Here is a 26846-nt window from a genome sequence, read left to right on the forward strand (position 1 = left end):
CGCTGCGGCCCCAGCATGGAAGACGGGCCGTTTGACGCTAATCACGGACGGGCTGATCCCCTCGGGGTAATGATCGTCATCTTTCGCTCACAGAACAGAGCCGGTGAGCTAGAACGTGCTCTGTGATGGTATAGAACATGTCCTATGATACAAATAGATAGCATGTGGATGGCGAGAGTGGAGGGCATTCTAGTGAGATCAGATGAAACTAAGACGAAACACAGAGCAGCCCACAGCTTGCTCGCGAGATCTTTTTCTTAAACGTTTAGAGCATAAGCTTTCACTATCACACCAAAGAGACCCATCGTCGTCATCTACAGCTTCGCCTTGCCAATATTGTAAATCTGCGCCTCGCCCGGCGCCTTCCCGTGCTCGCTCTTCGGATCAGCGCTAGGGTCGCCGATTGGCCGGCCTACAATATCAGGCTCGGGCTGCTGGTCGACCACCAGGCTCTGAGTCTTGGCCAGCGTGTCGAGGGCCTCCTTTTCGATGCGGTGCACCAGGTCGTGGCACGTGGGGATGTCGTGGATTAGGCCGATGACCTGGCCAGCTGTCCAGACCTAATAAAGAAGGCCAAGTTAGCAATTGTGGCAATACGAGCGAGGAAAGATGGCAGGGAACGTACTCCATAATCTTTATCGCCATTCAAAAACACCTCCCGCCCCCTCTTGCCCGAAACGTACGGCGCGACCTCCTCGAACTTCCCCGTCGTGCTCTCCCTCTCCACCCTGACCGCGTCCTCCGTCACCTTGTTCTTGAACAGCCGACTCGTGTTTTTCCACCGCCTCAGCACAAGCTCCGTATCCGTCTCCTGCGCCTCGACGATCGCCTTCTTGATATTCTCGTGGATCGGCGCCTCGACCGTGCACATGAACCGCGTGCCCATGTTGATGCCCTCGGCGCCCAGGCTCAGCGCGGCCGCCAGGCCCTGGCCGTCCGCGAAGCCGCCGGACGCGATGAATGGCACGGGCATGGTCTGGCGGGCGCGCGAGAGGAGGATGAAGTTGGTGATGTCGGACTCGCCGACGTGGCCGGCGCACTCGAAGCCGTCGATGGAGAGGAAGTCGACACCGAGTTTGACGGCGCTGAGCGCGTGGCGGATCGTCGTGCACTTGTGCAGGATGACGCAGGGCGGGTTGGCGGCCTTGAGTTGTTTGATGATGGGGCCCGGGCTGTTGCCGGCCGTCTCGACGATGCGGATGCCCTCGTCGAGGACCACTTGGGCGTACGCGCCGTAGTCCGGGGGCACCATGGCGGGGAGGAGGGTGAGGTTGACGCCGAAGGGTTTGGAGGTCATTTGCTTGCAGCGGCGGATTTCCTTGCGCAGGTCTTCGGGCGAGGGCTGGGTTAATGCTGTGATGAGGCCGAGGCCGCCGGCGTTGGAGACGGCGGAGGCGAGCTCTGCGTAGCCAACCCACATCATGCCGCCTTGGACGACGGGGATTTTGATACCCAGCTTGCGGGTGAGCGCTGTATTGAACGGCATGTTTGTATGTTGTATGTGGTGTTTCTATGGTAGAGAGCGGAGTGTGAGACGAAATGAGAGACTTATGTCGAGTGGGCGATGATCCACATAAACGGTATGCTGTAATGCGACAGTGGAAATAATAAGGCCTACCTGCTGAGGAGTACTAACCGTGGTGCCGAAGTGGTGTTGATTATCGACGAACCTCGGCTCCGAGGAAGCGAAAGGGTTCGTCAGCGGACGCAGCGCTGGCCATGTGATGCTGCCAAGACCTTTCCCCAAGCGTTCCCCGACCTGACCATCGGCGTTTGACAGATGCGGTGCTGTCTCCGTGCTTGGTTGGAGAAGTGCTGCGCAAACCTACGACGAGTTGAGAGTTCTGTGAACGCATTGAAAAAGATGAAGGGCTGTTGATTGACTGAACTTTCAACATTTTTCCGGAGATGTACGTTATTAGGCTAGCTCCTGTAGTACGAAGGCTCTGTGTACGAACACCTTGCGGAAAAAGCAACGGGCGTACCATCCATTCGGCAACAGCGAGAAAATGGCACCCCAGTATCTTACCTGCCCATATCTGACTGCAATAAGCAGTGCTATATCAGTGGCAACAATGTTGCCTTGGTCTACAGCGTCGCACAAAGCTAGTCAAGTGGCTCTGTGCGATGCCGTGTCTCACATCACCTAATCCGGACTGTCACTGCCGTCCCTGTACTGCCATACTTGCCGGTGCGAGGTAGCGTGTGTGTCCTCCGTCGAACATTCTGTACCTTCCATGCCGTTGCCTCTACAAAGTCACGGTGTCGCGTACTACGAGCATTCGGGACGTTGCGGTGCTGGAAGTCGACTAGGTGAGTCGTACGGCCACTTTCTGTGTCGACAGTAGGGAGCCTGGCATGCCGAATGCAACGAGGTGTTGGGGCAGATAAGCGTTCCACAGACTGCCTCTCGTATCCGGAATGTCTCTGTTGCGGTCAGTGGTGGCCAAATGCTGGAGGATGTCGCCGAGCGGCTTCGCCGTCTCAGCCTCGCTTGGACGCCGGCGCTCTCGGTGCGACCATCGTGATGTGCGGTCGCCTCATCTTCGAAGAGGATATAAATGATTTACTCCCACCGCTCCAAAATCAAAATCAGCACACCTCCCAAACCCGACTCACCTTTTCCCGAGCTCGACTCCGACCGGCACAATGGCCCTCCTTACGACCCTGTCCACCGTTGTAACGACCCTCACTCTTTTGCCAACGACAGCCACTATCCTGCCCGCCCCACACTCCTCCGCTCCTGCTTCCGGCCTTCTCACGACTAATGTGATCTACCACCAAGGCGTAATGAATTCCAACGGCACGAGCAGTGCCGGAACATGCGAAGGGATGCAGGTTGCGGCCGGAAATCTGACGGCGGGCTACTGCGTGGGCCTGCACACGTTCGGGATCTCGCTCTCTAGGCTGGAGAGCGTCGAGTGCGCATTCAGGCTGTTCAAGGGCAGCGCGACATGCGGTGTCGACGCGAATGAGATCGTGAGTCTTTTTTTCAGCTGAGATCCCGTTGCAGATAACTGAGTTGCTGACGGAGACGGCGGTGGTGACAGACGAACGTGCCGATGCCGAGCGGAGACGGGCAGGTCTGCATTGTTACTGGGGTTGAGGATGGTGGGATGTTCACCAAGGCGAGTGGGTTCTGGGTATGCGGGTGAGAGATTGCGGTTGGAGGCGGGAGGCGGCGAGAGTGGTAATGGCCGGAGGATGGCGATGCTTGCTCGGGGGTACTTGTGCGGATGTACCTGCGTGGGGGAGAATGCTTGCTTGACGATCCTTGCGAAGAGGTAGATGTTTTCAAAGCGGTTCTTGCTTCATGATCGGCTCGGGACGCGTGTGTCTTTAAAACGAGCGGGTGTTTGTGTGCGTACGTGTCTACGGTAGACAGACCGGAGCTACCTGTACCTTCAGTTTTGAGTTCGCGGTGATTTTATCGGAGACGGGCGATCAGGGTTCAGTCGTCTTTACCCTGCGTATACGCGTGCCGAGCTATTCTGCGCGCCTGCGGATGAATGCGCCTCGACGCATCCGACATTTCCATGGGCCGCGCGCGTGCATGTCCGTGGCGGCAAGACAGGTGTTCCAGACAGTCCCAGTCACACGAGCAGGCCACCCGGCAGGCCGTTGACATGAGGTCGGCCCCAGCGTGCACGAGTCGCGCAGGATTCGCGGGCGCGAGGGCAGAAGGGCCGATTGCGCAGGCAATTAGAATGTGGAGGGCAGATGGTGGTGGGCGTTGCCGCGTTGGTGGGCGCTGCCGCCTCCTCGTCTCTCCACAGCGATGAAATTGACTTGCGGACAGGGCGGGGCGGCGGCGTGGAGAGAGCTGCAGGTGGCCAGTTGAGCTGTCTGGCGAGCTTAGCGAGCAGCTGCCCAGCTGTATTTTTTGTGCCTTGCGCCTGCTCGCACTCTGCGGTATATCCATTCCTGCTGTTCATTGCATGCTGCTGAATGCGATATATCGCCACCCTCGCCGCTCGACACATCTGCACTCGGCAATCCGCACCAAGCCGCGCGCGCGGATCTGTTGGGCGGACTACGGTCGCTTGTCGTCTGGCCTGACTAGCTCCAAACTCAACGTCACCTCTCCCCGTGCACGCCGGGGCCGAGCCTCCATCCACAGGCGCTCGGGCGCGACTCTGTCTCTCTGCCAGCCTCCCATCGCATGCTCTTGCCGGCCGCCCGATCGATCGCCTTTTGCTTTTCCGCTCTCCTGCGAACCGCTGTTGTCTTCCTCTCCTCACACCACATCCTCGAGCGTGCACGGCGTTTCCAGTTGGTCGTGGGAACAGCGCCGCATCCTTAACCCATCCCAGTCCCCGGTGCTGCCACCAACCCCGCCCTTCCATTGAAGCTCCCGCCGTTGCGCCCACGTGAAAAGGTAATAGTGCCAGCCAACAGCGTCATGCTGCGTCTCCGCAGCTCGCTCCTCCTCCTGCACCAACCCCACGTCGCCGCCCACTGATCGGCCGCTCCACGACACACCGATGTGCGCACCCACTGACCTTCAAGTAGCCCCTGCCCGGCCCAGCTCGTCTGCCAATTGAAGGACTGCCGCCCTCCCGCACCCACACCTTCACCTCCACCTCTCCCAGCAGCATTCTCCCTCGTCCCGACCACCTGCTGCACATCCATCCTCCGCAATGTCACAAGCACCGCGCCGAGACGTGCGCAACCACGTCCTCTTCGAGGTTGCTACCGAAGTTGCCAACCGCGTCGGTGGCATCTACTCCGTCCTCAAGTCCAAGGCTCAGGTCACCACCGCCGAATATGGCTCCAACTACACCATGCTTGGCCCGCTTAACCGCGCTTCTGCCGCGGTAGAAGTTGAAGAGATCGTACCCAAGGACCAGGCTATGGTGGCTACCATCAAGTCTATGAACGACCGAGGCATCAAGACACTCTACGGCCGCTGGCTGATCGATGGCGCGCCTCGCGTGCTGCTGTTCGACACCGGCACCGGCTACTACAAGCTCGATGAGTGGAAGGGTGACTTGTGGTCCACTGCTGGCATTCCCAGCCCTCCGGATGACCATGAAACTAACGAAGCTATCGTCTTCGGCTATCTGATTGCATGGTTCCTGGGCGAGGTGAGCCGATGAGCCTGTATGATCCACGACGGTTCAATTGCTGACAAAATTACAGTATGTCTACCACGAGAAGGAGCGGGCTGTTATTGCACAATTCCACGAGTGGCTTTCTGGTGTTGCTCTCCCCTTGTGTAAGAAGCGCAAGATCGACGTGACCACCATCTTCACCACCCACGCTACCCTCCTCGGCCGCTACCTCTGCGCTGGCTCCGTCGATTTCTACAACAACCTGCAATACTTCGATGTGGACGCAGAGGCTGGCAAGAGAGGCATTTACCACCGTTATTGCATAGAGCGTGGTGCGGCACACGCGGCAGATGTCTTCACCACCGTCTCTCACATCACTGCGTACGAAAGCGAGCACCTGCTCAAGCGTAAGCCTGACGGTGTCTTGCCCAACGGTCTGAACGTGAAGAAATTCAGCGCTACCCACGAGTTCCAGAACCTTCACCAGACCAACAAGGAGCGCATCAACGATTTCGTCCGCGGCCACTTCTATGGACACAACGATTTTGACCCGGACAAGACTCTCTACTTCTTCACTGCTGGACGTTATGAGTACAGAAATAAGGGTGTGGATATGTTTATCGAGTCTTTGGCTCGTCTGAACCACCGCATGAAGTCGTCCGGCTCCGACATGACTGTCGTTGCCTTCATCATCATGCCTGCTCAAACGACTTCGCTTGCTGTGGAGGCACTGAAGGGTCAGGCCGTGATTAAGAGCTTGCACGATACTGTTGGACACATTGAGCGCAATATTGGCAAGAAGCTGTTCGAGAGATCGCTCGCGTGGAGGGATGGCCAGCCTCCGCCCGACGACAAGGATCTCTTGTCGGCCCAGGATAAGGTTATGCTCCGCCGCCGTCTTTTTGCCATGAAGCGCATGAATCTCCCTCCCATCGTCACACACAACATGGTCAACGACTCGGAAGACCCTATCCTCAACCAGATCCGCCGCTGCCAGCTTTTCAACCAGCCCTCAGATCGCGTCAAGGTCGTCTTCCACCCCGAGTTCCTCAACTCCGCCAACCCCGTCCTTCCCATAGACTACGACGACTTCGTCCGTGGCACGCATATGGGCATCTTCAGCTCCTACTACGAACCCTGGGGCTACACACCCGCCGAGTGCACAGTCATGGGTGTGCCTTCGATCACCACCAACCTGTCTGGTTTCGGCTGCTACATGGAGGAATTGATCGAGAACGCGCAAGACTACGGCATCTACATCGTGGATCGCAGGCTCAAGGGCGTCGACGACAGCGTCAACCAGCTGACTGAGTACATGTTCGACTTCACCCGCAAGAGCAAGCGCCAGCGTATCAATCAGCGTAACCGCACGGAGAGACTTAGCGACCTCCTCGACTGGAAGCGCATGGGAATGGAGTACGTCAAGGCGAGGCAACTGGCTCTCAGGAGAGGTAAGTCTCTACAAAAAACCACAAATTCTTCATTTCATCGCACCAATACTAACAACCCCCCGCGCAGCATACCCCGACTCCTTCTCTACAACCGACGACGAACCCTCCTTCTTCGACGCCCCCGACGCCAAGATCTCCCGCCCTCTCTCCGCCCCAGGCTCCCCCCGCGAGCGCTCCGGCATGATGACGCCGGGCGACTTCGCCTCGCTCCAAGAAGGCCGCGAGGGCCTCAGCACCGAGGACTACATCGCCTGGAAGCTGCCCGAGGAGGAGGAAGAGGCCGACTACCCGTTCCCGCTCACGCTCAAGCCCAAGAACCGCGGCGCCGAGTTCGCGAACAGCGGTGCCAGCACGCCGCAGTTGCCGCCGAGCGCGGGCGCGGCGGCGCATGGGGGACAGCCGACAACGGCGGTTAATGGGGATAAGATTGGTGGGGTGGGCGCGATGCAGTTTTGAGGGATGGAGGGGATCGGGAGCTGAGGGGGAGTGAGGGGATGGTGGAGGTGTAGCTTTTTATGTGCGCAATCTTTTGTTTATTACGGGCGATAATTTTAGGAAAGGCTGGGAAAGGATGAGTTTCCACAGCAGTGTACAAATTGTTCTGGTCGCTTGTTTGACACTGCAGCTGTTCCTCTCTTGGCTTTCGTCACTTCCGTCTCCTGCGACCCCAAGATCGTCTTAATTACATTGGTGATACGAATGAGAGAGCGTTCATAAGGTACCTTAGGCGGCTATACCGTCGAAGCAGACGGATGCGGACGGCGTCCCTCCGCGCAGCTTTGAGAGCATCCGGCTCGCTTCGTCTTCATGCCGCCACTCCGGACGACTCGACGACACCTCCTACCCATTGTTCCAAAGAGCGCTCCTCAGGAACCCGTGTCTACCAAACCAAGCTGTAAAGCCACCGCCGTATCCTCTGTGAGAACTTCAAAAGACATCAACATCAAAGCCTGGCCACTCCAACCAAATACAGCACCACCAGCCGCCGTCCCGCCCAGCCGCATAGCGCAAGAATCGAAGCGACCGCCTCCGCGCCGGAAACGCAGTGTCCGGACAGCTGAGCGCTCGCAATATATCTCTTTTAGCAGTCTCAACTGCGGCGGGCACTATGCGGCCCTTTCGCTACCCTCCGCCGATGCGTTTCCCTCCGGCTGCTTTGAGACTCTGCCGCCTTGGCCATAGGTTGGAAGGAAACTGGGCGCTGCGCGATGATGCTGAAAGCCGAGTGACCGTTCGGTTGTGAGCTATGGAAGACGTATAAAGAGTGCCTGCCGAAGGCCAGGCAGGTGGCGATTTTTGAATCGTTTCTGTATGATTGTAGGTAGGCCAAGATGAAGTCTGTCGCTCTGCTCTTGATTGTGGCTGGCCAGGCCTTCGCGCAGCAGACTGCTTGGGGTCAATGTGAGTACACGGACTGGACGAGATTCAATCGATAAGAACGAGCTGACGTTCGAAGGCGGTGGGATCAGCTGGGGTGGCGCGACGACTTGTGTTTCCGGTCAGTCTGATTGATCGAAACCACCGACCTTGCTGATGTGAATTCCAGGATATACCTGCACCAAGCTCAACGACCACTACTTCCAATGCATCCCGGGCTCGGCATCCACGACCACCACCAGTCGAACTAGCAGCAGTACTACGACAAGCGTGCGGACTACTTCGGCTTCTTCGACCACAAGGACGACTTCGTCTTCGACTCGCACCTCAAGCACTACCTCCTCTTCCTCATCCCCGTCGGGATCCGGAACCGTCGATCCTTCCTGGGCAGCAGCCTACACGAAAGCCAAAGCCGCTCTGGCGAAGCTGAACAACAACGACAAAGTCAAGATCGTCACCGGTGTTGGCTGGGGCAACGGGCCGTGTGTGGGCAACACCGGCGCTGTGTCGAGTATTGGGTACCCGTCGCTTTGTCTGCAGGATGGCCCGCTTGGGTGAGTGCTGTTTCTTGCAAATGAAAGTTCCGGCCACTGACAATGGTAGTCTGCGTTACGTGAAAGGCGTCACTGCGTTCCCGGCTGGCGTGCATGTGGCGTCTACTTGGGATCCTTCGCTCATATATGCGAGAGGCAATGCTATGGGCGCCGAGGCGAAGGGTGTTGGTGTTCATGTCCAATTGGCACCTGTGGCTGGTGAGTGGTTGAGTCAATCACGGCATTATAGGTTGACCACTGACAAGTGACCAGGTGCCTTGGGTAAAATACCAAATGGTGGCCGCAACTGGGAAGGCTTTGCCGCGGACCCCTACCTCACCGGCGTCGCGATGACCAACGCCATCAAAGGAATGCAAGACGCCGGCGTGCAGGCGTGCGCTAAGCACTACATCGGCAACGAGCAGGAGCGCAACCGCGAGACGATGAGCAGCAACATCGATGACAGGACACTGCACGAGCTGTACCTGTGGCCGTTCTCGGACTCGGTCAAAGCTGGCGTTGCATCCTTCATGTGCTCGTACAATAAGATCAACAACACTTGGGCGTGCGAAAACGATAAGCTGATCAACGGGGTTCTGAAAAAAGAGCTGAACTTTGAGGGCTATATGATGAGCGACTGGAACGCGCAGCACACTACCAATGGCGCTGCGAACGCGGGCATGGACATGTCGATGCCTGGCACGGATTTCAGCGGGAACAATCTGCTCTGGGGTCAAAATCTCCTCAACTCCATCTCGAGTGGTGCCGTTCCTCAGTCTCGACTGGACGACATGGTGACTCGCATTCTGGCAGCGTGGTATAAGCTGGGCCAAGACTCGAGCTACCCGCCCGTGACCTGGTCGAGCTGGAACGGCGGAACTGGTGCACCGAATGTTGCCGGCAACCACGGTACGCTTGCGAGGCAGATCGCTCGAGACGGTATTGTGTTGTTGAAGAACAACAATAAGGCTCTGCCTTTGTCGAAGCCGGCTAGTCTTGCTTTGATTGGACAGTCTGCTATTGTCAACCCTGCTGGCGCCAACGCTTGTGTTGATCGAGGATGCAATACTGGACATCTTGCTCAAGGGTGAGTTGGCTTCTCACTTTGAAAGCATTGCGCTTATGACTAACGGAATCTTCTACACCAGATGGGGCTCCGGAACAGTCGAATACCCCTACCTCGTCGCACCAGCAGATGCCATCAAGACGCAAGCTTCCAAAGACGGCACGAGGATCGTTAGCTCGACAACTGACAGTACTTCTGCTGGTGCCTCAGCCGCTGCGCAAGCTGACACCGCCATCGTTTTCATCACTGCCGATAGTGGTGAGGGCTACATTACTGTCGAAGGCAATGCTGGCGATAGGAACAATCTTGATCCGTGGCACTCTGGGTAAGCCCCGGTTATTGATTGTCGAGGTCGAGACGCATCAAAGCTGACATCGTATAGTAACGACCTTGTCAAAGCGGTCGCAGCCGTCAACAAGAATACCATTGTTGTCGTGAACAGCGTTGGTCCGATCATCCTCGAGTCGATTCTGTCAAATGCAAACGTGCAGGCCATCGTTTGGGCCGGGTGAGTGTAGGCTCCAAAGAGGACGGAATGAACAGTCACTGATGAGCGCTCAACGTAGGCTCGCCGGCCAAGAATCCGGCAATGGCCTGGTCGACATCCTCTACGGATCCACGTCTCCCGGCGGAAAGTTGCCATACACCATCGCTAAGCAAGCATCCGACTACGGCACATCCGTCGTCAGCGGCGACGACAACTTTTCAGAAGGCCTCTACATCGACTACAGGCATTTCGACAAAGCAGGCATCGCACCTAGATATGAGTTTGGTTACGGCCTGTGTAAGTCGGCTCGGTGTTTCTGCCCGATGAGACGCTCCACTGACATTTCCATAGCCTACACGACCTTCGCCTACTCCACGCTGACAACCTCCTACACCGACAAATCCGCTGGCAGCACCGCGCCCGGCCCCGGCGGCGTCACAGGCCTCTTCGACACGGTTGCCACCGTCACAGCAAGGATCGCAAACAACGGCACTGTGGCCGGCGCTGAGGTCGCACAACTATATATCGGCTTGCCGTCGAGCGCACCTGCTTCACCGCCTAAGCAGCTGCGCGGGTTTCAGAAACTGAATCTGGCTGCTGGGGCGTCGGGTACTGTGAAGTTCGATATCAGGAGGAAGGATCTGAGTTATTGGGATGTGGGTAGTCAGGCGTGGAAGGTGCCGTCGGGGACGTTTACTGTGTTTGTTGGTGCGAGTTCGAGGGATATTAGGTTGACGGGGTCGTTTTAGAAGGCCGAAGGTGGCCTTGGGCTGAGACTATTGTGCTGTTGAGACTCGGCAACGGGTATTGCAGATGTTCTCTTTGCATTTCAACAAAGTATCTAAGCCGCTGAAAGCAAAGAGACTGCGCTGATGATTACGACTCGGGAATACTTCTTTCTGTGCCTTTCCACCCGAGATCACGGTAGCGTTGGCAACTGGTTGTTGAAATCGAATCCACACTATCAAGATGACGTCCAAAGGCTGACTGAAGTAAGATGCGCAAGGCACAATTACGGGATCCTTGAATGCCAGGGATACCATCTGATGTGCCCTGAAGATTACCGCGTTTGGTTGCATGCGGCGCTCTGCTGCGGATTTGCCAAGCTGAAGGAGTGTGGCTTGCTTGTTACTTCTCCATCTACAACACATGTTGTTGCTGACTTTGAAATTTTGCTGGATCGCCAAGGGTGCTCTGCAGCTGAAAATGACGTTTTTGCATAGCCACGGTATGTTGGCGGTCCATACATCTGGATACGGCTAAGATCAGGGCGAAGATAGTCAAGGGTGTCGACATTCTCTGCTATATAATTCATGGAAGGTTTATCTTTCCAGTATTCACAGAAACATCCATCCAACTGCAAAAAGATTCCATTTAATATCCCGATCTTCAACATCTCCTAACACTCGACATGTTGCGACCCGTCGGCCTCTTTCTGGCACTTGCAGCATCGCTTGCCAACGCCGTTCCAACAGAAGATTGTCCAATCTCAGGTCCAGCATTCTCTTCGAACTTTGATCTTTGCAAGACTGATGCATTTCAAAATGCCATCGTTACAATGCCCAAAGAAATTGAGGCGCTTATGGCTGCAGGAAAGATCAGTAGCAATACAACAACGTTTTCTGTCGATGTCTTTTCTACCGTCACCAACCAATCGGTCTACAGCTACAACTACATTGCACCCAGCCTGAATGGCACACTGTCTGCTGGAAAGCTTGATGACGAGAGCATCTATCGCATCGGAAGCGTTTCTAAACTATTTACTGCGTATGCACTCCTGAACATCGCCGGCATCGAGATATTCGACCATTCAGTCACACAGTACCTGCCAGAACTGGCGGGTAATACTGGCCCTGGTAAAATCATCTGGGAAGATGTAACTATTGGAGCGCTTGCTTCACAACAAGCTGGTGTTGGTGGCATGCGTGAGTCGACTTGACACTAAATAAAGGAGCAATTCATCTAACAATTACAGCCCCTGAGGTCACCACTTGCTTTCTAGAGCCTGAGCCTGAATGCTCTATCGTGGACAACGCAAGTAAGTACAGATCAAGTTCACGTGCTGAAGCCACGCTTACTGATCGTTGCCTGCGTTAGGCTTCCTTGATTTCATGCGTAACCAGAAACGCCCAGTGACCAAACCCTGGACGACCGCACTCTACTCCGATGCCAGCTGGGGCATATTGGGTCGAGTTATCGAAAGGCTGACAGGTCAAGACTACGAGAGCGCTTTGTATGCAGCCTTGACCAAGCCTCTCGGGCTGAACAGTTCGACCGCAATCGAACCGTCTTCAGAAGGTCTCAACGCTGTTGTCATTCCATCGGTTGATGGTGCTGTCAGTGGCTGGGGATTGGACAACCCTATCTCGGCGCCGTAAGTTTCCTGCAAAAAATTCGTACATCAGAGCATTTCTGATCCATCGACCAGCTCGGGTGGGATCTATTCCAGCAACGCAGATCTTCGCAAACTCGGCCTTTCGATTCTCAACTCCGAGTTGCTCTCCCCTGCCACTACCCGCCAATGGCTCAAACCAAGAGGAAACACAGGCACTCTGACCACCCAGTTCGGTGCACCATGGGAGATCAACCGCCTCTCGATCCCTGTGTCTCCTAAATCGACACGTACCCGCGTCTCAGATCTCTACACGAAGCTCGGCGGTAACCCTCAATACACCGCCGTCTTTGCGCTCTCGCCCGGCCACGGACTTGGCTACTCGATCTTACTGGCTGGACCGACCTCATCAACTGACCGGATCCCTCTCCGCGACATCGTGGGGACGGTCTTCGTGACCGCCGCCGAACATGCTGCTGTGGAGAACGCCGGACGCAATTTCGCTGGTACCTTTGTCGATGAATCTGCCCAAGGATCCAATCTATCTCTGACTATCGATGCTGAACGCCCTGGCTTGGGTATGCCAGCTCTCTACCTGAATGGTACTGAAAGCCGAAGCCTTCTCATGGGACCAGGGTTCTCAATCCCGCCTGCAAATTTGAGCGTCCGGCTGTACCCCACTGGGATCGAATGGAATGCTGCTGATTTGGCAGAAAGAAGCAACGTTGCCGTGGGTGGAGCCGATGCAAACGCTACGTACATGTCCTACAGGGCTTGGCCACGAACAATGCCGGAAGAGTTGCGCGCTGAAGTCGAGGAAGGCGAGGGACTCTTTGACCATTGCATCAATGCTTTCACCACTGATTTCTACAACTTCGGTGGAACCGGTGTTGATGAATTTGTTTTGGAAGTTGTTGGCGGTAAGCTTGTGAGTGTGACGAGCATTCTGGGTGGATTGAAAATGCTGAGGATCGATTGAGCTTTTGCTTCTTCCAGTATCCATCACAGAAGAGTGTGCTTACATCATTGGCTTTTGATTGAGGATATGTCTATACCCTCGTTCTCACAAAGCATATCGCTCAGAGAATATGAATCGAGGCCTCAATTTTCAACATTGAGGAAGCCAGCATAGCACTATGCGCAAAGGCATGTTTACAACATTCACAAGTCAAACAGGAGACCTAATGACGAATCATGAGAGCTGGACCTTTCTTCAAGATCATTGGCGGAAGACCATGTCTCGCCAAACTCATTGCGGAATACTTCGTCTCGGAGAATCCCTTCCTCGATCCCACGATTCTGCTTCCGATTCGAAACGCTGTCACTGCCGAAATTCCTAGAGCTTGTGAAAGTCCTCCAGGTTAGTGTACAAGTTTCCCATGCTTTCAAGACACCGAACGTTTCAGCTTTTCACCAATTTGCCTTTTTTGATTGTCTTTGAGTCCAACACTGCGGCTCAGCTGTTGAGAGGTGGCCATTTGAGTAAGATACTCGAGCATCAAGTCTTTGCTGCAGCAATGCTGATGGCTTTTCAAGCTCTTGACCATCTTGGTAAGGGTGAGGTTGGATATCATCTCAAGAATCAGCGTGCGTAATGGGGAGTCGTCGGGTGTAGAGGACCAAACAAGCTCAAAAGCGTGTAGGCCTAGGGCTACTTTGTCGTTTATCCACCTTGAGATTGCACGGTCGATGACCGCATTGCAGAACTTTTGGTCACCAAGATAATCTCCCAAGATGTAGAGCCGGCAAATCTGAAACCCTACATCCGGCTTGCTGGCGAATGTGATTTCACTGGTGTAAAGCCACTGCAGATAGCCTTCGAAGCAGCCTTCATCGTGCTCAGATAACTCTACCCGGCTTGTGCAGCCTTCTTTCCAGCATTTGGCCAGAGCAGCCTGGAAGTACTTCGAAGAACGAGTCGCTATGTTCTTGTGGACGGTGAACTCTTTTTCTGTTGGCCCAACTGAGACGGTGAAAGTCTCTGTCATATTGAGACTACTATCGTTAGCTATGCATGACGCTAGGTGCAGCCAGATTCTAGATGCTGTATGCATACCGTTGGCGCTTAGTATGCGGTTCTGCCATCGTTATCAATATCGATTCAAGTCTGTTCAGATCTTCGACGAGGAGTTGAGGTAAAATTGAGATAAAGATGAGTGGCGGCTTGAGAAGCGAGTGAAACTTTAATTACACTTGTTGCAAGCCATGTGAATGATGAAGTAAATTGTGTCACATGAACACTCCTTTGTCACGTGAAGGTTTCATTAGACACTAGGAGCAGTTACAGAATGCTTGCATGCTGGTCCTGAAAGGCAGGTGATAACGCTAGAATACACCATGGTGCTGTCGCTCCCGAAAGACAGTTCTTTGATCGAGCAATCACTCATGATCTCCAAAAGATCATCGCTAGACATACCACTAATACCACCAGCATCACAGTAGATGTATCCGAGGTGTGACCGATACTTGGACAATCATGGAGCTCCAACGCTTCAGATCACTATTGAGAAAGTGCTTTACGTTGCACCGGCTGAGCTTGGGCCTATCCATATTATGCAATTCCTGCATATGACCAAAGTATTCCGTAGTAAAGACTTTGAAGTCGTCCGGGTAATCCTTGAAGGTCTCGATCGCCTTGGTGGGCGCAATTGTACACCACATCCATAGGAAGAGCCTCCGTATATAGAGTTGCTAGGTGTCTCGTTCCACACCCACAGAGTCGATTCGTAGCTGGGAATATCGTTAGGTACTCTAGACACCATGTTGTCCAAAACGGCATTGCAAAACTTGGTATCCTTCACGCTATTGCCCAACTTGTGCAACTCCAGCAGCTCATTCCAGTGGCGGTCCGTATGCTCGGTCACTATGATTTTGCAATCGTGAAGCCAGTACAAGTAGGTCTCGAGAGTGCTTGCTTTGTGATTGGAAGCGATTCGCAGGCGAATCCCGCGAGATCTCTTCCGGGCAATACTGAGCCGGATCGCTCTGGGAATTTTGGCGACAGTGTGCTCGTGGATCGTCAATTGCTTTTCCTCTTCACCGGCGTAAATGATGAGCGTTTCGTCCATATCAACGCTGATATCCACTAGATGTTTGTCGGTTCGATGTTTCATTATGCACTTACCGCTCGACCTCGGCAGGTGCGGATGCCATTGCAAGAAGGGCTGCTCGACTGTGTACGGGTGTACTGGTGGTGTAGAGTGTAAGTGAGGGTGGTGGGAGAGAGGGTAGCAAGAGACAAGGTGGCGGGAGAAGTATGACAGATGCAACCCGAACGGGAGGTAGTCATCCACACTATACCAAGGTATTCAGTAAAGTGACAATGAGCCAGTGCCATGTGTGCAGTATTTCGCGCCACGTGAATGCCGGATGAGACGTAAATGGCCATCTTGTGTACGCTTGCCCACCAGGCTTTATTCTAATCGTTGATTCAGTGTGTTCAAAGAACATAGCCTGGCTCACAACGTAGAGGACATCGAGTGGAGAAGAAATGCCGAGCTCAGATGCTGTCAACATGCACACTAATAAGTGTCATTCAGTGCTGCCATAGCCCTAACTCTCACCCTGCGGATCACCAACGCTATCAGTAGAAAGCACCCCTTTCTTCGCGCAGCGCTCCGCCCATTCTTGAAACAAGTCGATGACGAATTCTCTCGGATACCCATGCTCCTTCTTGAGAGTATCAAGTGACCACGACAGCGGGACCTCTCCCCAGATGTCCATGATGCTCCTTCGAAGCGGACTGCTTGCGAGCGACCGCTCCCACGCGAGCTGCACAGCGTTCCAGCCTGGCACCGTCTTAGTTTGCTTGTGCATGGCGACTATGCCTTCGAGGACGTCGACACAGAAGGCGTCATCTTGCAGAGTTTCGCCTGCAATGCAGAGCTCGACTAGCTCGAAGAAGCAAGTGTTATCCTCTTGAGGTAGGACTTCGGAGGTGTAAAGCCAGTGAAGGTATCCCTCGAATGCATCGGCGCTAATGTCCCTCAGCACGATGCCCTTCTCGCGAGCTGATTCTAGATCGTCCGACACAAGTGAGTGTAGTAGTTTGGAGGACTTGGTTGCGACGGCCTTATGGATCATGAAAGCTTTCGATGCCTCGCCTGCGTGAATGAGTATTGTGTCGCTGAAGTCGAGCCTAGATGGCCGTCAGCCTACAGTAAAAGTGCAACGAGACCGTGGCAGACATACCTCCGGCGTTTCATTGCCGGCTTCGCTTCCATTGTAAGCTGCGTTCTGCGGATTAGAGCTACTTGTCTCGGTTTGCTGTATTGTAACATAGTGGGAGATAGATGTCGATCTCCTACTGCGCGATGCACGGCGGGTCTGCTCCCTTCTTCATTAGTGAATGTGCATTAGGCCAACGAGGCCAGACGCACTACTTCCAGTGCAATGCGGTCGTGAGTGACTAGTGTGTCGAAAGACCTGAGACCTGCCTTACGGGAGAATGCAATAACAAGGCTTTCATGATTATTCGAATGTCGATTTACGCAGGGCTACCTCTATTCCTCTCCCCACCAGTCTCCGTCTTCAGATCCGCCTGCTTCACAGTCTCGCTGCCCTTCAAGCTCGGGAAGGAAAACACCTCGCTCTTGCCGCCCTTCAAGCCCTTCCACAGGCCCCAAGTCTGCCTGTTGTCCCACACCAGTGCGCCCACGTACGGTTGCACGTTCCAGTGCAGCGTCAGCGTCGCGTTCTCGCGCTCCGCGATCTTGCCCTTCACATCCGTGATCTGATACTTGGGCTTCTGTGAGTTGAGCTTGATGATGCCAGGGCTGCCGCCCTCGGGGTACGGCTTGCCGCGCTTAGTGGATTTGCTCTTCTTGTTTTTTGGCGGCTTGACGCCTTTGGGTGTCGGGTGGACGTAGGTGTTGGGGTGCAGAGGGGCGTTGTCGGCGGGGATGATGGCGTCCCAGATAACGGCCTCGGAGGGAGGGATTGTGGAGGGCGAGGAGGAGGGGTAAGAGGCGGTGATGTAGAGGAAGATTTGCTTAGTGTTCCAGTTGAAGAGGGAGGTCAGGTCTGCGACTTGAGTCAGTGGTGTTATTCAATGGGTGTGAGGATGTTGTTTGCGACGCGTACCGGCATCCAGGTCGAACTTGACGTGCGCGTATTCTTCTCTCTTCGTGCTGTAATAGTGCGGTCTGCCCTTGACGACCTGCACGTTCTTGAGCTCCAGGCTAGCACTAGGCGCTTGCGGGATGAGCAGCACGCTCACGGCGATTGCGGCCGCGACTGCGAACGCGGCGGATGTGAAGAAGCCGAAGACATTCTGGACGCGAACCACCGTCGAATGCATGTTGGAAGTGTGATTTGCGCAGCTCAGCTGCGATCAATTGGTTTTGTTTAGAGCATTAACGTTGGGTGGCCTGAGAGTAAGTCGCGTTGGTAGAGGTGAGGTGTCACTTCAGGCTTGGCGGGGATGGGGAAGCTTCATGACATGTGCTTGTTTCACGAGTATCAACATCCGTCACTTGATCAAGGTAACCGTTATCTGATAGGATCTTTTCGCTGATTTGCTTCTACACCATGGTGGCTACTGCCTATAGCTTCTACGGCTACTGATCATTGAGATCAACAACCTAGAATGAGCCTTTGATTCTGGACGAGTGTATATATAATAAAGTAGAACGCCGAGTGCTACACCATGCGCAGCTCCATGATTTCACTTATTTGAGAAAAAGAATGCCTAGTTCCCATCCTCAATGCTCCCAGCTCTTGGATCGCAGCCTCAATGATCAGACATACTCTCATCCTCCTCACTCTCACTATCCTCAGCTAACTCAGAGTCCGCGTCATTCACCTCCTCTTGCTCCTGCCTTTCCAGCAACGTCCGGTAAGTTTTTTGGATACCACGCTGCACCGCATCTTTCTCGGCCTCATTCAGCCGCTTAGGCGCATCCCGCCAGTTCGTGAGGCGGTAAGAGGAGATGGTTGTAGAGGAGCGGCCGCCTGCGCGTTCGTGGAGGGGTCGACGGCCTGCATCTCCAGTGAGAAGACAGCTCGGAATTTTCGAAGAAGAATGGGCGCTGAAAGCTTCACGCCGACTCCCCGTTGGTGTGTCGAAGCGAGGAGGAGAGAAGCTGCCGCAGCAGGCATGAATGTCATTCTCATCTCCGGACCCTTTTGGGTGCGTGGGTGTGCATCGATCAGATTGCGCGTCATCATCTTTGCCCTTCTCAGATCGCTTTCGCTTCAGGTTCCCAGATGCTGGCTGCAACGCTTGTCTCTCCGATTGCGATTGCGTAGTCCTCTCTTGGCCTTCTTCCGGGCTCAAATTCTCGGGAGTAGTCACGTTCATGGCCCAGCACTCGACGCTTGTCGCTTGGGGAAGCGGCACAGTAGCCTCCTAGAGCTGCGCCAAAGAAAGAGAATTCAATCTCAAAGGCGACGTGGGCCCAGCCCTGGCTTCTGCTTTTCGCTTCAGAAGATCACTGATCTCCTTGTAGCTGGGAGGATTTCCAGTCCGGCCATCGTTCTGTGCGTCCCACCGCCGCGAAGTGGCCAAAGGAGTCGTGTTGGTCGAGGAAAGCTTCAACGGTGACATAGTGGTGTATGAGTAAGCCGGTCTTCTCACAGCTGGGCTGTCAGATTGCTCGGCATAGCCGCTGCAAGTCTCTGGTTTCCGTTTGATCGTGATCGGTATGGCGAGTCGGATGGTGCGCTCAAACAGCATGTTGCCGGGGAAAGACATTGTCGCTTGTGCAGTCATGTTGAGCGGCATGGTGAATGACTCCAGCCGTTCTGCACCAGCCATCGAAGCCAGGATGGGCGGCCAGTGGCCTTTGAACTGCTGCTCACGCTCGTCCCAAGGTAGCAGAGAGCCGAATTCTGTGTCGAACTCGACTAGCAAGCCTTCCGACAGGTAAGGCTTGAGTGCGAAGGCGCGATTCTCGTGGTAGACGTTCTGAAGGCCGTCAAACTCGATAAGTAGCGGGTTCCAGTCAAAAACCAGCTCCACGGACAGCTCAGTCGGGGATTGGAGGGTCGAATGGCAGAAAGTAGCCTTTACGAAAGGCATATGGCCGGGAAGGTGGAAGAAAAATTCCTTTGTGCTAATGAAGTCATTGAGCGTAGACCGCAATAGATCCACTGAGCGAGCCCACGTGAAAGAGCGCAGCTCTGGTGACTCGACGCAAGCCGCAGCGTACGACTCAATCATATCGCCCACCAGCCCGCATTTTGAAATCGTGATCGGCTGCGTTTTCAGCCCTGAAATGTAGCTGCGGAAATGCAGTAGGGTGTGCTTATCGAACACATGATGCGAGTTCTCCGCAGAGAAAGCTTCTGCAGCTGTGACCATGGCCTCCCCTGCCAGAGCAGTCTCGAAAGCTTTCTCCTAAAAGTATACCTCGTACGCAGCGACAACACTTGGAAGCCTCCACATTGACATGATATCCTTGTCTTGCACCACTGCGTACCCATCTCTTGCTAAGTCGCTCGGCACTGCCCTTATCTGATCTCCGCGGTAGTTGCGCAAGGTCGGATAGAATAGCTCGAGGGGCTGGGAATGATTCGGCGGACCGGACACATGGACACTGAGGTGTGAGAGCAGATGATCGACGAATTGGGTGCTTGCCATTCTTCTCGGATTGATATTTTGGGTTTGTGCGTTTCGATTTTATAGGAAATGCACAGTGATAAGGTAATAAGGTATTGTGTCACTCCGAAGCGTGTTAACACAGAGCCAAGTAGGCGAGCGGCGAGTCTTCTAAACGGTGAATTGCTGTGGTGCTCTTCCGCATTTTGAGACGCTTTGCGACAGCCGTAACTAACATGACTCCATCGAGCAATCAAGGCAGGCGCACCGGAAGGCAGGGGCTTGCACCTGCGCTGATAGCTATCCGAAGATTGTCTCCTTTGATGGAAGGATCCACCTGCAAGTTCAATTGCCCTCTGAAATGCAAGCCACGATGCGCCGGGTCTGCTGCAAAAACTCATCATTCATGCAGGTGGTTCTGTGTCCCCAAAAACTGGCTTGGCTGCATAGATTTCGGGCATCCTACGAAGACATACAGATAGTACCCCTGTAGGTCAGTGCTCAGGTAAATCACACTGCGTCCATAGCAGCCCGAGTACTCAAGACCTCATTCTTGTTCCCAAGCTTCGAGATCTGCAAGAATGCATCAATGCCGTAACCCTCAAGACTGTGAATTTCAAGCGAGCCAGCCCAGTATTCCGCATAGATCCTACTGAGAGGCAAGCCCATCCCAAGGCGCAAATCCGGCTGTCTACCTGAGAGAGCCGACAGTGAAGAGCTGCGCTTCTCGCCGTGGCGCTCAACATCGGCTGCCATCACCGGATCGGCGTAGCGCAACTCTTGCATAGTCCCGGCTAGCTTCGGCACACGCTCGAGGTTTTGCAGTCGGGTCTGACGGCGTGGGCCTTTGACGAAAGACCAGAGATACGGTAAGATCTCGCGGTCAATGCCGCCGCCCTGGTCAGAGATGCGGATGATGACATGTTGCGCCGCTTCACAGATGAGCACCTCTATCGGCGGAGTCGGATCTCTTGGGTGCTCAATCACGGCTTGCATGCTGTTTCTAAGAAGCTCGCCGATCATATACTCGATATGTGAGGGGATGTAGGGGAACGTCGTATCGAGATGGCCTTTGATCACAACCTCAGGGATTTTGACTTTGGGGCCGTACGCCTTGGACATGAGGTCGCGTGCTGTTGTCGCGCATTGCTCCACGATCTCTTTGGCGTTGCATCTGAGGAAGATTTCACCGACAAATTCGTCTTCAGGTGCTATGGTCGACTTTTTGGCGTTGGGAAAATGCCAGGGCGAGTGAAACGTTTCAGTCAATGCCAGATGCTGTTCGGCAATCACTCTCCGGCTGATTCTCGAGCGCAAGAGCGTCGTCATGAATCGATCGCATTCCTCGCTTGAGATTGTATTTTGGATCTCAATGACACCCATAGCAAGTCGCGGAATCACGCTAAGGTGTTCCCGCAAGCAGGATTGAACGATTTCGCAGAACCGGTCGTTGTCGTCCACGCTAGTGATTTCCGGGACTTTTCGTAGTCGCTCGAATGCAGTGTAGTACAACTCGTAAACGTAGCTGATGTGTGGATTCGTCAGCGCTGAATATGGCAGTGTCTGCATGTTACGCAGCCTGTGTGCCAGTCGGGTTGGCAGTTCCAGACGAACATAGTTGGCCGAACTGATCAGTCGCGATTCCGTCAAGGTCCGCCCGAAGAAAGTGAGTTGGCGCAAGCTAATAGGTCTTGCTTCGCGTTGTACCCAGTCGTCCAAAATCGAAGCAGGTCGCCATGGTGGCGGTGAAGGAGCTTTAGCTGCTGCCGCAGCCGCGCTGTAGGATCGAACGCGAAGGGAAGCAGGTAGTCGGAGCAGCTTGAAAGACCATGTTGCTGCTTCTTTGCCACCAAGCAACATGTTTCGTTGCTTGGCGAGCGGTCCGATGGGATACCCTGTCTAGAGCTCCTTATCCTTATCGCGCTCGCGGGAAGAGGTCGACCAGGGATAAAGTCCTTGCGAAGTCCAGACGACGAGATGCGCGGCGGCTCAGCTCGTCTCCAATATCAAGCTCGTTTCACACCACGAGGTATAAGTTTTTCTGACTTCACGACGAAATGCTATAGGAAACATCAGGCTTCAACGCCGGCGAAGCAAAGCCTCAGAAGTGATGCCAAGACAGCGGGGCAGAGCGGACAGCAAGGCAAAGAATGCTGCCTGAAAGCAGGTACGGGCGACATCGTTGCAATCGTGCCTTGGAGCTCTACAGGAATACGTATCGGTAGATTTACAACAGCAGCCGGCGCGTGTCTGCGCGTGAAAGATCCCCATAGCAGCAGACACCCCAGGCACGTGGCTCGGCAGTGCGGCGGTGCGGCTTCTTGCTTGCCTGCCTGTTTGTGACGTACCTGACCCTCTTCCCGATTTCAACTTCGAGTTGTTGCTACCACTGCGCCCTCCCGCACTGCCACTGCCGCCGTTCCGTTGGATCGTTGTCCATCACTGCAAACTACGACTCCTCCGCCCATTCCCCTGCCCGCCGACTGCTAGTCTAGGCGCGCCTGTCGCAGCACCCGCTGTGTTCCACGCACTCCGGCCACCCGTGCTACACCACTGCCGCCTGCGCCAACGCTGTGCGGCAAGCCACAGGACACTGCCTTCACCATGGATCAGGTAAGCTGTTTCCGAGACACCGCGCCGGTCTGCGTTCAGACTTCTGCACTCTTGCGCAGGCTACTATGCGCGAGGACCTCTACGAACGGCTCTTCGTTTTGCACACATGCTGACACGGATCATCTCAGCTTGGCAGTGATATGCTGCTCGACTCCGACTACGATGAGAAACGCCTGACTCCGACTGACGAAAACGTCGCTGTGATATCGCCCGACGACGGCGACAGCATGGCGGAAGACGCTGAACCATCCACCGAGCCCGCGCCGCCCATGGCCGACGACCACGAGGCGATGAAAGAGCGGTTTATGCCGGCGCTGCCGGAATACGAGACGGAGGCAGAAGCTGTTTTCACATGGGATATTCAAAACTGGAGGCAACTTCCCAAGCGTTCGCACAGCCCTACTTTCCAATGCGCTGGACACCCATGGCGGATACTTTTCTTCCCAGCTGGCAACGCTGCCTCGGAAAGCGTGTCATTCTACTTGGAGCAAGGCTTCGCGGACGAGAAGCCGCCCGAGGATTGGTACGCATGTGCTCAATTCATGCTTGTACTTCATAACACGAACGATCCCTCGTTATACGTTCACCATGAGGCGAACCACCGCTTCACCGCCGATGAGGGCGACTGGGGTTTCACAAGATTCGCGGACAAGAATAGGATATTTGCCGCGAGATTTGATGGCGCAGATCGTCCACTTGTCGAAAACGAATGCGCGACAGTCACCGCATACGTGCGGGTGCTCAAGGATCCCACAGGTGTCCTTTGGCACAACTTTGTCAACTACGACAGCAAGAAGGAGACCGGCATGGTCGGTCTGCGCAACCAAGGCGCAACTTGCTATCTCAACTCTCTTCTTCAATCGCTTTACTTGACCGGCGCTTTCAGGAAGGCCGTGTACCAGATACCCACTGCTGAAGACCAAGATCGCGCAGCATCGTCATCCGCATACGCATTGCAGAGACTTTTCTTCCGTCTGCAATCTGACAGCTCAGCCGTCTCGACCCAGGAGCTCACCCACTCATTCGGGTGGGAGAGCCGACAAATCTTCGAACAACAAGACGTGCAAGAGCTGTCGCGCATTCTCATGGAGAAATTAGAGGCGCGCATGAAAGGCACGGCGGCTGAGAAAGCTCTGCCTGACATGTTCATCGGAAAGATGAAGACTTATCTTAGATGCATCAACGTGGACTACGAGAGCAGCAGGACCGAGGACTACTGGGATCTGCAACTAAACGTTGGTGGATGTAAGAGTGTTGCCGACAGCTTCAAGACTTACATCCAGGAGGAGATTCTTGAAGGCGACAATAAATATGCAGCTGAAGGCTACGGTCTCCAGGATGCGAAGAAGGGTGTGATCTTCGAAAGCTTCCCAGCTGTACTACACCTGCAGCTGAAGCGTTTCGAATACGACTTTATGCGGGATGCCATGACGAAGGTTAACGACCGCTATGAATTCCCGGAAGTTCTGGATTGCTCACCCTACCTGGAGGAGTCGGTAGACAAGTCGGAGCCTTATATTTACCACCTGCACGGCGTTCTTGTGCACTCCGGTGACCTCAACGCTGGGCATTACTACGCCTTCTTGAAACCGAAGAAGAACGGGGAATTCTTCCGGTTTGATGACGATCGAGTAACGCGTGCGACGAAACGCGAAGCCATCGAGGAGAACTTTGGTGGTGACTACGGCGTGAATGGTATGAACGGTGGCGTCAAAGGGCAGAATCCCTACACCCGACAATGGTCTACCAAACGCTCGAACAACGCCTACATGCTGGTATACATTCGCGAGAGCAGATTGGACCAAGTCTTGCTTCCTGACAATGAGGTTGAACCCCCTGCGCATCTGCCTGCCAAGATGCAGGAGGAGCGCTTGCTCGCTGAGAAGCGGAAGAAGGATCGCGAGGAAGCCCATCTGTATATGCAGGTTTTGGTGGCATCAGAGTCGAGTTATAAGTCTTACAAGGGCACTGACCTCATTCCTTGGACTGCTGATCCCGAGGTTGAGCCTGCAGCACCTAAGGTCCATCGCCTGCTGAAAAGCATGACAGTCTCGGACTTTACAAACTACATCGCTCAGCAAGAAGGCGCAGAAGCCGACCTCATCAGACCATGGGTCATGGTTAATCGCCAGAATGGTACTGTTCGCCCAGACCACCCTCTGGCATGGCAGGACATGACCCTCCAAGAGGCCGCGGAAAAGTTCGGCACGCGCAATTCAGGCTTCCGTGTCTTTATGGAAGAAACGGTCAGAAACGAGGCTGGTGAAGCTGTGTGGCAAGATGTTCAGCCTTCGGTCCCCTCGTCGCCTGCCGTCAACGGAGCCGTCCCGCAGCAGTCACAGAAACCCATCATCATTTTCCTCAAGTACTTCGATATTGAGCACCAGAATCTTCAAGGTATGGGCCACATCTACATGAGCCCTGCCGACAAGGTTCAAGATCTTGCCCCTCAGATTCTACAGCTCATGGGCTGGGAACCCGGTGTTGCACTCGAGCTCTACGAAGAGATTAAGCAGAACTACGTGGAGCAGATGAAACCAAAGCAGACCTTGCACGCTTCCGAAATCCAGGACGGCGATATCATCTGCTTCCAACGTCACCTCAGCGACAACGAAGCGAGCGCAATCCGCCAGACGACACCCACGGCTCAACTCAACGCGAAGGACTTCTATGACTACCTCATTAACCGTGTGTTCGTGAACTTCACACCGAAGACGGTCCTGCCGCAGGAGATGCAAGTGCGACAAGAAGGTGACGAGAAGTTCGGTCTCTACCTCTCGAAGAAAGACAGCTATGAAACGCTCGCAGTGAAGGTCGCAGAACACCTGACCTCAGTCAGCACGGCACCTGTGGACCAGTCTTTCTTGCGCTTCACGACCGTCAACGCTCAGTCTGGCAAGCCCAGAGCAATCGTCAAACCACAGCAAGCAATGAACGTGCAAAGCATCCTACTCGGAACCAGTGGCTACGGGTACGGTTACCAACCCGCGCAAGCAACCGACCAGCTGTACTACGAAGTCCTGGAAATGAGCTTGAAGGATCTCGAGCAGCGCAAGAACGTCAAGATCAACTGGCTCTCCAACGGCATCACGCAGGAAACCACCTACGACATCCTCGTGCCCAAGCAATCCACCTTCGCCGACGTCCTCGAACAGCTCCAGAAACGCGCCCAGCTGCCCGACGAAGTCAAAGACCAGGTCCGCTTCTACGAGGCCCACAGCGGCAAGGTCTACAAGGTCCTCCCGCTCACCCACTCCGTCGTCGCCCTCAACGAGTTCCTCACCATCTACGCCGAGCGCGTGCCCGAGGAGGAGCAGCAGCTCGACGCCGAAAAGGGCGACCGCCCGCTCTGGTGCTTCCACTTCGAGAAGGAGCCCAGCAAGCACCACTCGGTGCCTTTCATCTTCGCCATGCGCGAGGGCGAAGTCTTCAAGGAGACCAAGGAGCGCCTGAGCAAGCGCACGGGCATCAAGGGCAAGAACTTCGAGAAGGTCCGCTTCGCGGTCGTCAAGGGCGGGCAGAATTACAGCCGGCCGGTTTGGGTTGAGGATGGTGAGTACTTCATTCGATGAAAGGAGTTTTTGGTGAGCTAACGTGATGCGCAGACGACATCCTCTCCGAGAAGCTCAGCCAGGACGACCACCTCGGCCTCGAGCACCCGAACCGCAACCGCAGCAACTGGGTCAAGTACGAGAGCCTGAACATCCGGTAGACGCCTCCGCTGCATCAGATACTGCCCTCTGCTTTTCGTAAAACGCATCTATCTTTCACAGGGGCACGACGTCCCGCCTCCTAGGCCTCGACGCGCGAGCAACGGGCGCCGACCGAGTTGTACAGGGCGCTGCCGGCAGGGTTGATCGGGTGGGCCTGAGGGTGGGCCGAGAGCTGCGATCGCATTTGCATACATAAGATACGTTGCGGGTAAGCTTGCCTGCGTGTTGGTAGGGAAAACGAGCTCGGCTGGGATGGTTGGCATTGTTTTCGACGGGAAGCAAACGCTCTTGCCACGAGCGGAATCACGCACATGATGGGAGAGCCGAGACGAGGCACATTGAGGGGCGGGTGGTTTCTCATTTTTATGTTCTTTATTTACTGCTTGGCTTGGCGTTCGGAGAAGGGAGAGGAGAGGAGAGGAGAGACTTAGACGTGGGTGTGGCGGGTGCTGTGGTTGTTGTTGGCTCTTTTCCGCGGCAGGCACTATATTACTTTTGCGGTGGTGAGAGCGAAAGGGGTAGGGCGCGAGAAGTGCGTATTGAGAGTCTGATTTTTTGTCCTCTATTTGTTGCCGCTACTGCTTTCGTGAACGATCACCCTGAGGCCCAGATACGTGCAACTTTGTCATTGGTTGCGGAATCCCGCCGAGTCGTGCATGGCGTTGATGCAAGGCTACGTC

General features: G+C 54.7%; 11 protein-coding genes across 11 annotated transcripts; 5 read left to right on the top strand and 6 right to left on the bottom strand.

The window, feature by feature from the left end:
- Positions 1–169: 169 nt before the first annotated feature.
- Positions 170–1486, bottom strand: WHR41_01603 (uncharacterized protein; the record flags this gene model as incomplete). The annotated part of the gene is made up of 2 exons (XM_069370209.1): positions 170–560; positions 626–1486. 2 exons carry the CDS (start codon positions 1484–1486, stop codon positions 315–317), a joined length of 1107 nt encoding a protein of 368 aa, XP_069232642.1. The 3' UTR covers positions 170–314.
- A 1163-nt stretch (positions 1487–2649) lies between these two features.
- Positions 2650–3155, top strand: WHR41_01604 (uncharacterized protein; the record flags this gene model as incomplete). Its single annotated transcript, XM_069370210.1, has 2 exons — positions 2650–2979; positions 3051–3155. 2 exons carry the CDS (start codon positions 2650–2652, stop codon positions 3153–3155), a joined length of 435 nt encoding a protein of 144 aa, XP_069232641.1.
- A 1046-nt stretch (positions 3156–4201) lies between these two features.
- Positions 4202–6961, top strand: gsy-1 (Glycogen [starch] synthase; the record flags this gene model as incomplete). The annotated part of the gene is made up of 4 exons (XM_069370211.1): positions 4202–4378; positions 4513–5087; positions 5143–6505; positions 6573–6961. Exons 2-4 carry the CDS (start codon positions 4641–4643, stop codon positions 6959–6961), a joined length of 2199 nt encoding a protein of 732 aa, XP_069232640.1. The 5' UTR covers positions 4202–4378; positions 4513–4640.
- A 732-nt stretch (positions 6962–7693) lies between these two features.
- On the top strand, positions 7694–10717 carry WHR41_01606 (uncharacterized protein; the record flags this gene model as incomplete). The annotated part of the gene is made up of 9 exons (XM_069370212.1): positions 7694–7906; positions 7962–8003; positions 8052–8436; positions 8486–8634; positions 8689–9502; positions 9564–9806; positions 9864–9989; positions 10048–10265; positions 10320–10717. The coding sequence occupies exons 1-9, from the start codon at positions 7837–7839 to the stop codon at positions 10715–10717; spliced, it is 2445 nt and encodes an 814-aa protein (XP_069232639.1). The 5' UTR covers positions 7694–7836.
- Positions 10718–11379: 662 nt separating this feature from the next.
- WHR41_01607 (uncharacterized protein) lies at positions 11380–13279 on the top strand (the record flags this gene model as incomplete). The annotated part of the gene is made up of 4 exons (XM_069370213.1): positions 11380–11893; positions 11944–12006; positions 12066–12342; positions 12397–13279. The coding sequence occupies 4 exons, from the start codon at positions 11380–11382 to the stop codon at positions 13277–13279; spliced, it is 1737 nt and encodes a 578-aa protein (XP_069232638.1).
- Positions 13280–13685: 406 nt separating this feature from the next.
- On the bottom strand, positions 13686–14288 carry WHR41_01608 (uncharacterized protein; the record flags this gene model as incomplete). Its single annotated transcript, XM_069370214.1, has 1 exon — positions 13686–14288. One exon carries the CDS (start codon positions 14286–14288, stop codon positions 13686–13688), a length of 603 nt encoding a protein of 200 aa, XP_069232637.1.
- A 1564-nt stretch (positions 14289–15852) lies between these two features.
- On the bottom strand, positions 15853–16523 carry WHR41_01609 (uncharacterized protein; the record flags this gene model as incomplete). Its single annotated transcript, XM_069370215.1, has 2 exons — positions 15853–16438; positions 16492–16523. The coding sequence occupies 2 exons, from the start codon at positions 16521–16523 to the stop codon at positions 15853–15855; spliced, it is 618 nt and encodes a 205-aa protein (XP_069232636.1).
- Positions 16524–16748: 225 nt separating this feature from the next.
- WHR41_01610 (uncharacterized protein) lies at positions 16749–17671 on the bottom strand. The gene is made up of 2 exons (XM_069370216.1): positions 17383–17671; positions 16749–17322 (listed from the first exon to the last, which is right to left on the bottom strand). The coding sequence occupies exons 1-2, from the start codon at positions 17597–17599 to the stop codon at positions 16787–16789; spliced, it is 753 nt and encodes a 250-aa protein (XP_069232870.1). The 5' UTR covers positions 17600–17671; the 3' UTR covers positions 16749–16786.
- A 978-nt stretch (positions 17672–18649) lies between these two features.
- On the bottom strand, positions 18650–19603 carry WHR41_01611 (uncharacterized protein; the record flags this gene model as incomplete). Its single annotated transcript, XM_069370217.1, has 1 exon — positions 18650–19603. The coding sequence occupies one exon, from the start codon at positions 19601–19603 to the stop codon at positions 18650–18652; it is 954 nt and encodes a 317-aa protein (XP_069232871.1).
- Positions 19604–20350: 747 nt separating this feature from the next.
- On the bottom strand, positions 20351–21409 carry WHR41_01612 (uncharacterized protein; the record flags this gene model as incomplete). The annotated part of the gene is made up of 1 exon (XM_069370218.1): positions 20351–21409. The coding sequence occupies one exon, from the start codon at positions 21407–21409 to the stop codon at positions 20351–20353; it is 1059 nt and encodes a 352-aa protein (XP_069232872.1).
- A 652-nt stretch (positions 21410–22061) lies between these two features.
- WHR41_01613 (uncharacterized protein) lies at positions 22062–26731 on the top strand. The gene is made up of 3 exons (XM_069370219.1): positions 22062–22453; positions 22582–26005; positions 26059–26731. The coding sequence occupies exons 1-3, from the start codon at positions 22445–22447 to the stop codon at positions 26163–26165; spliced, it is 3540 nt and encodes a 1179-aa protein (XP_069232873.1). The 5' UTR covers positions 22062–22444; the 3' UTR covers positions 26166–26731.
- The last annotated feature ends 115 nt before the right edge of the window (positions 26732–26846 follow it).

Source organism: Cladosporium halotolerans, assembly GCF_011745625.1.
Source record: "Cladosporium halotolerans strain TM138-S3 chromosome Unknown Sca4, whole genome shotgun sequence".
Classification (NCBI taxonomy): Eukaryota; Fungi; Ascomycota; class Dothideomycetes; order Cladosporiales; family Cladosporiaceae; genus Cladosporium; species Cladosporium halotolerans.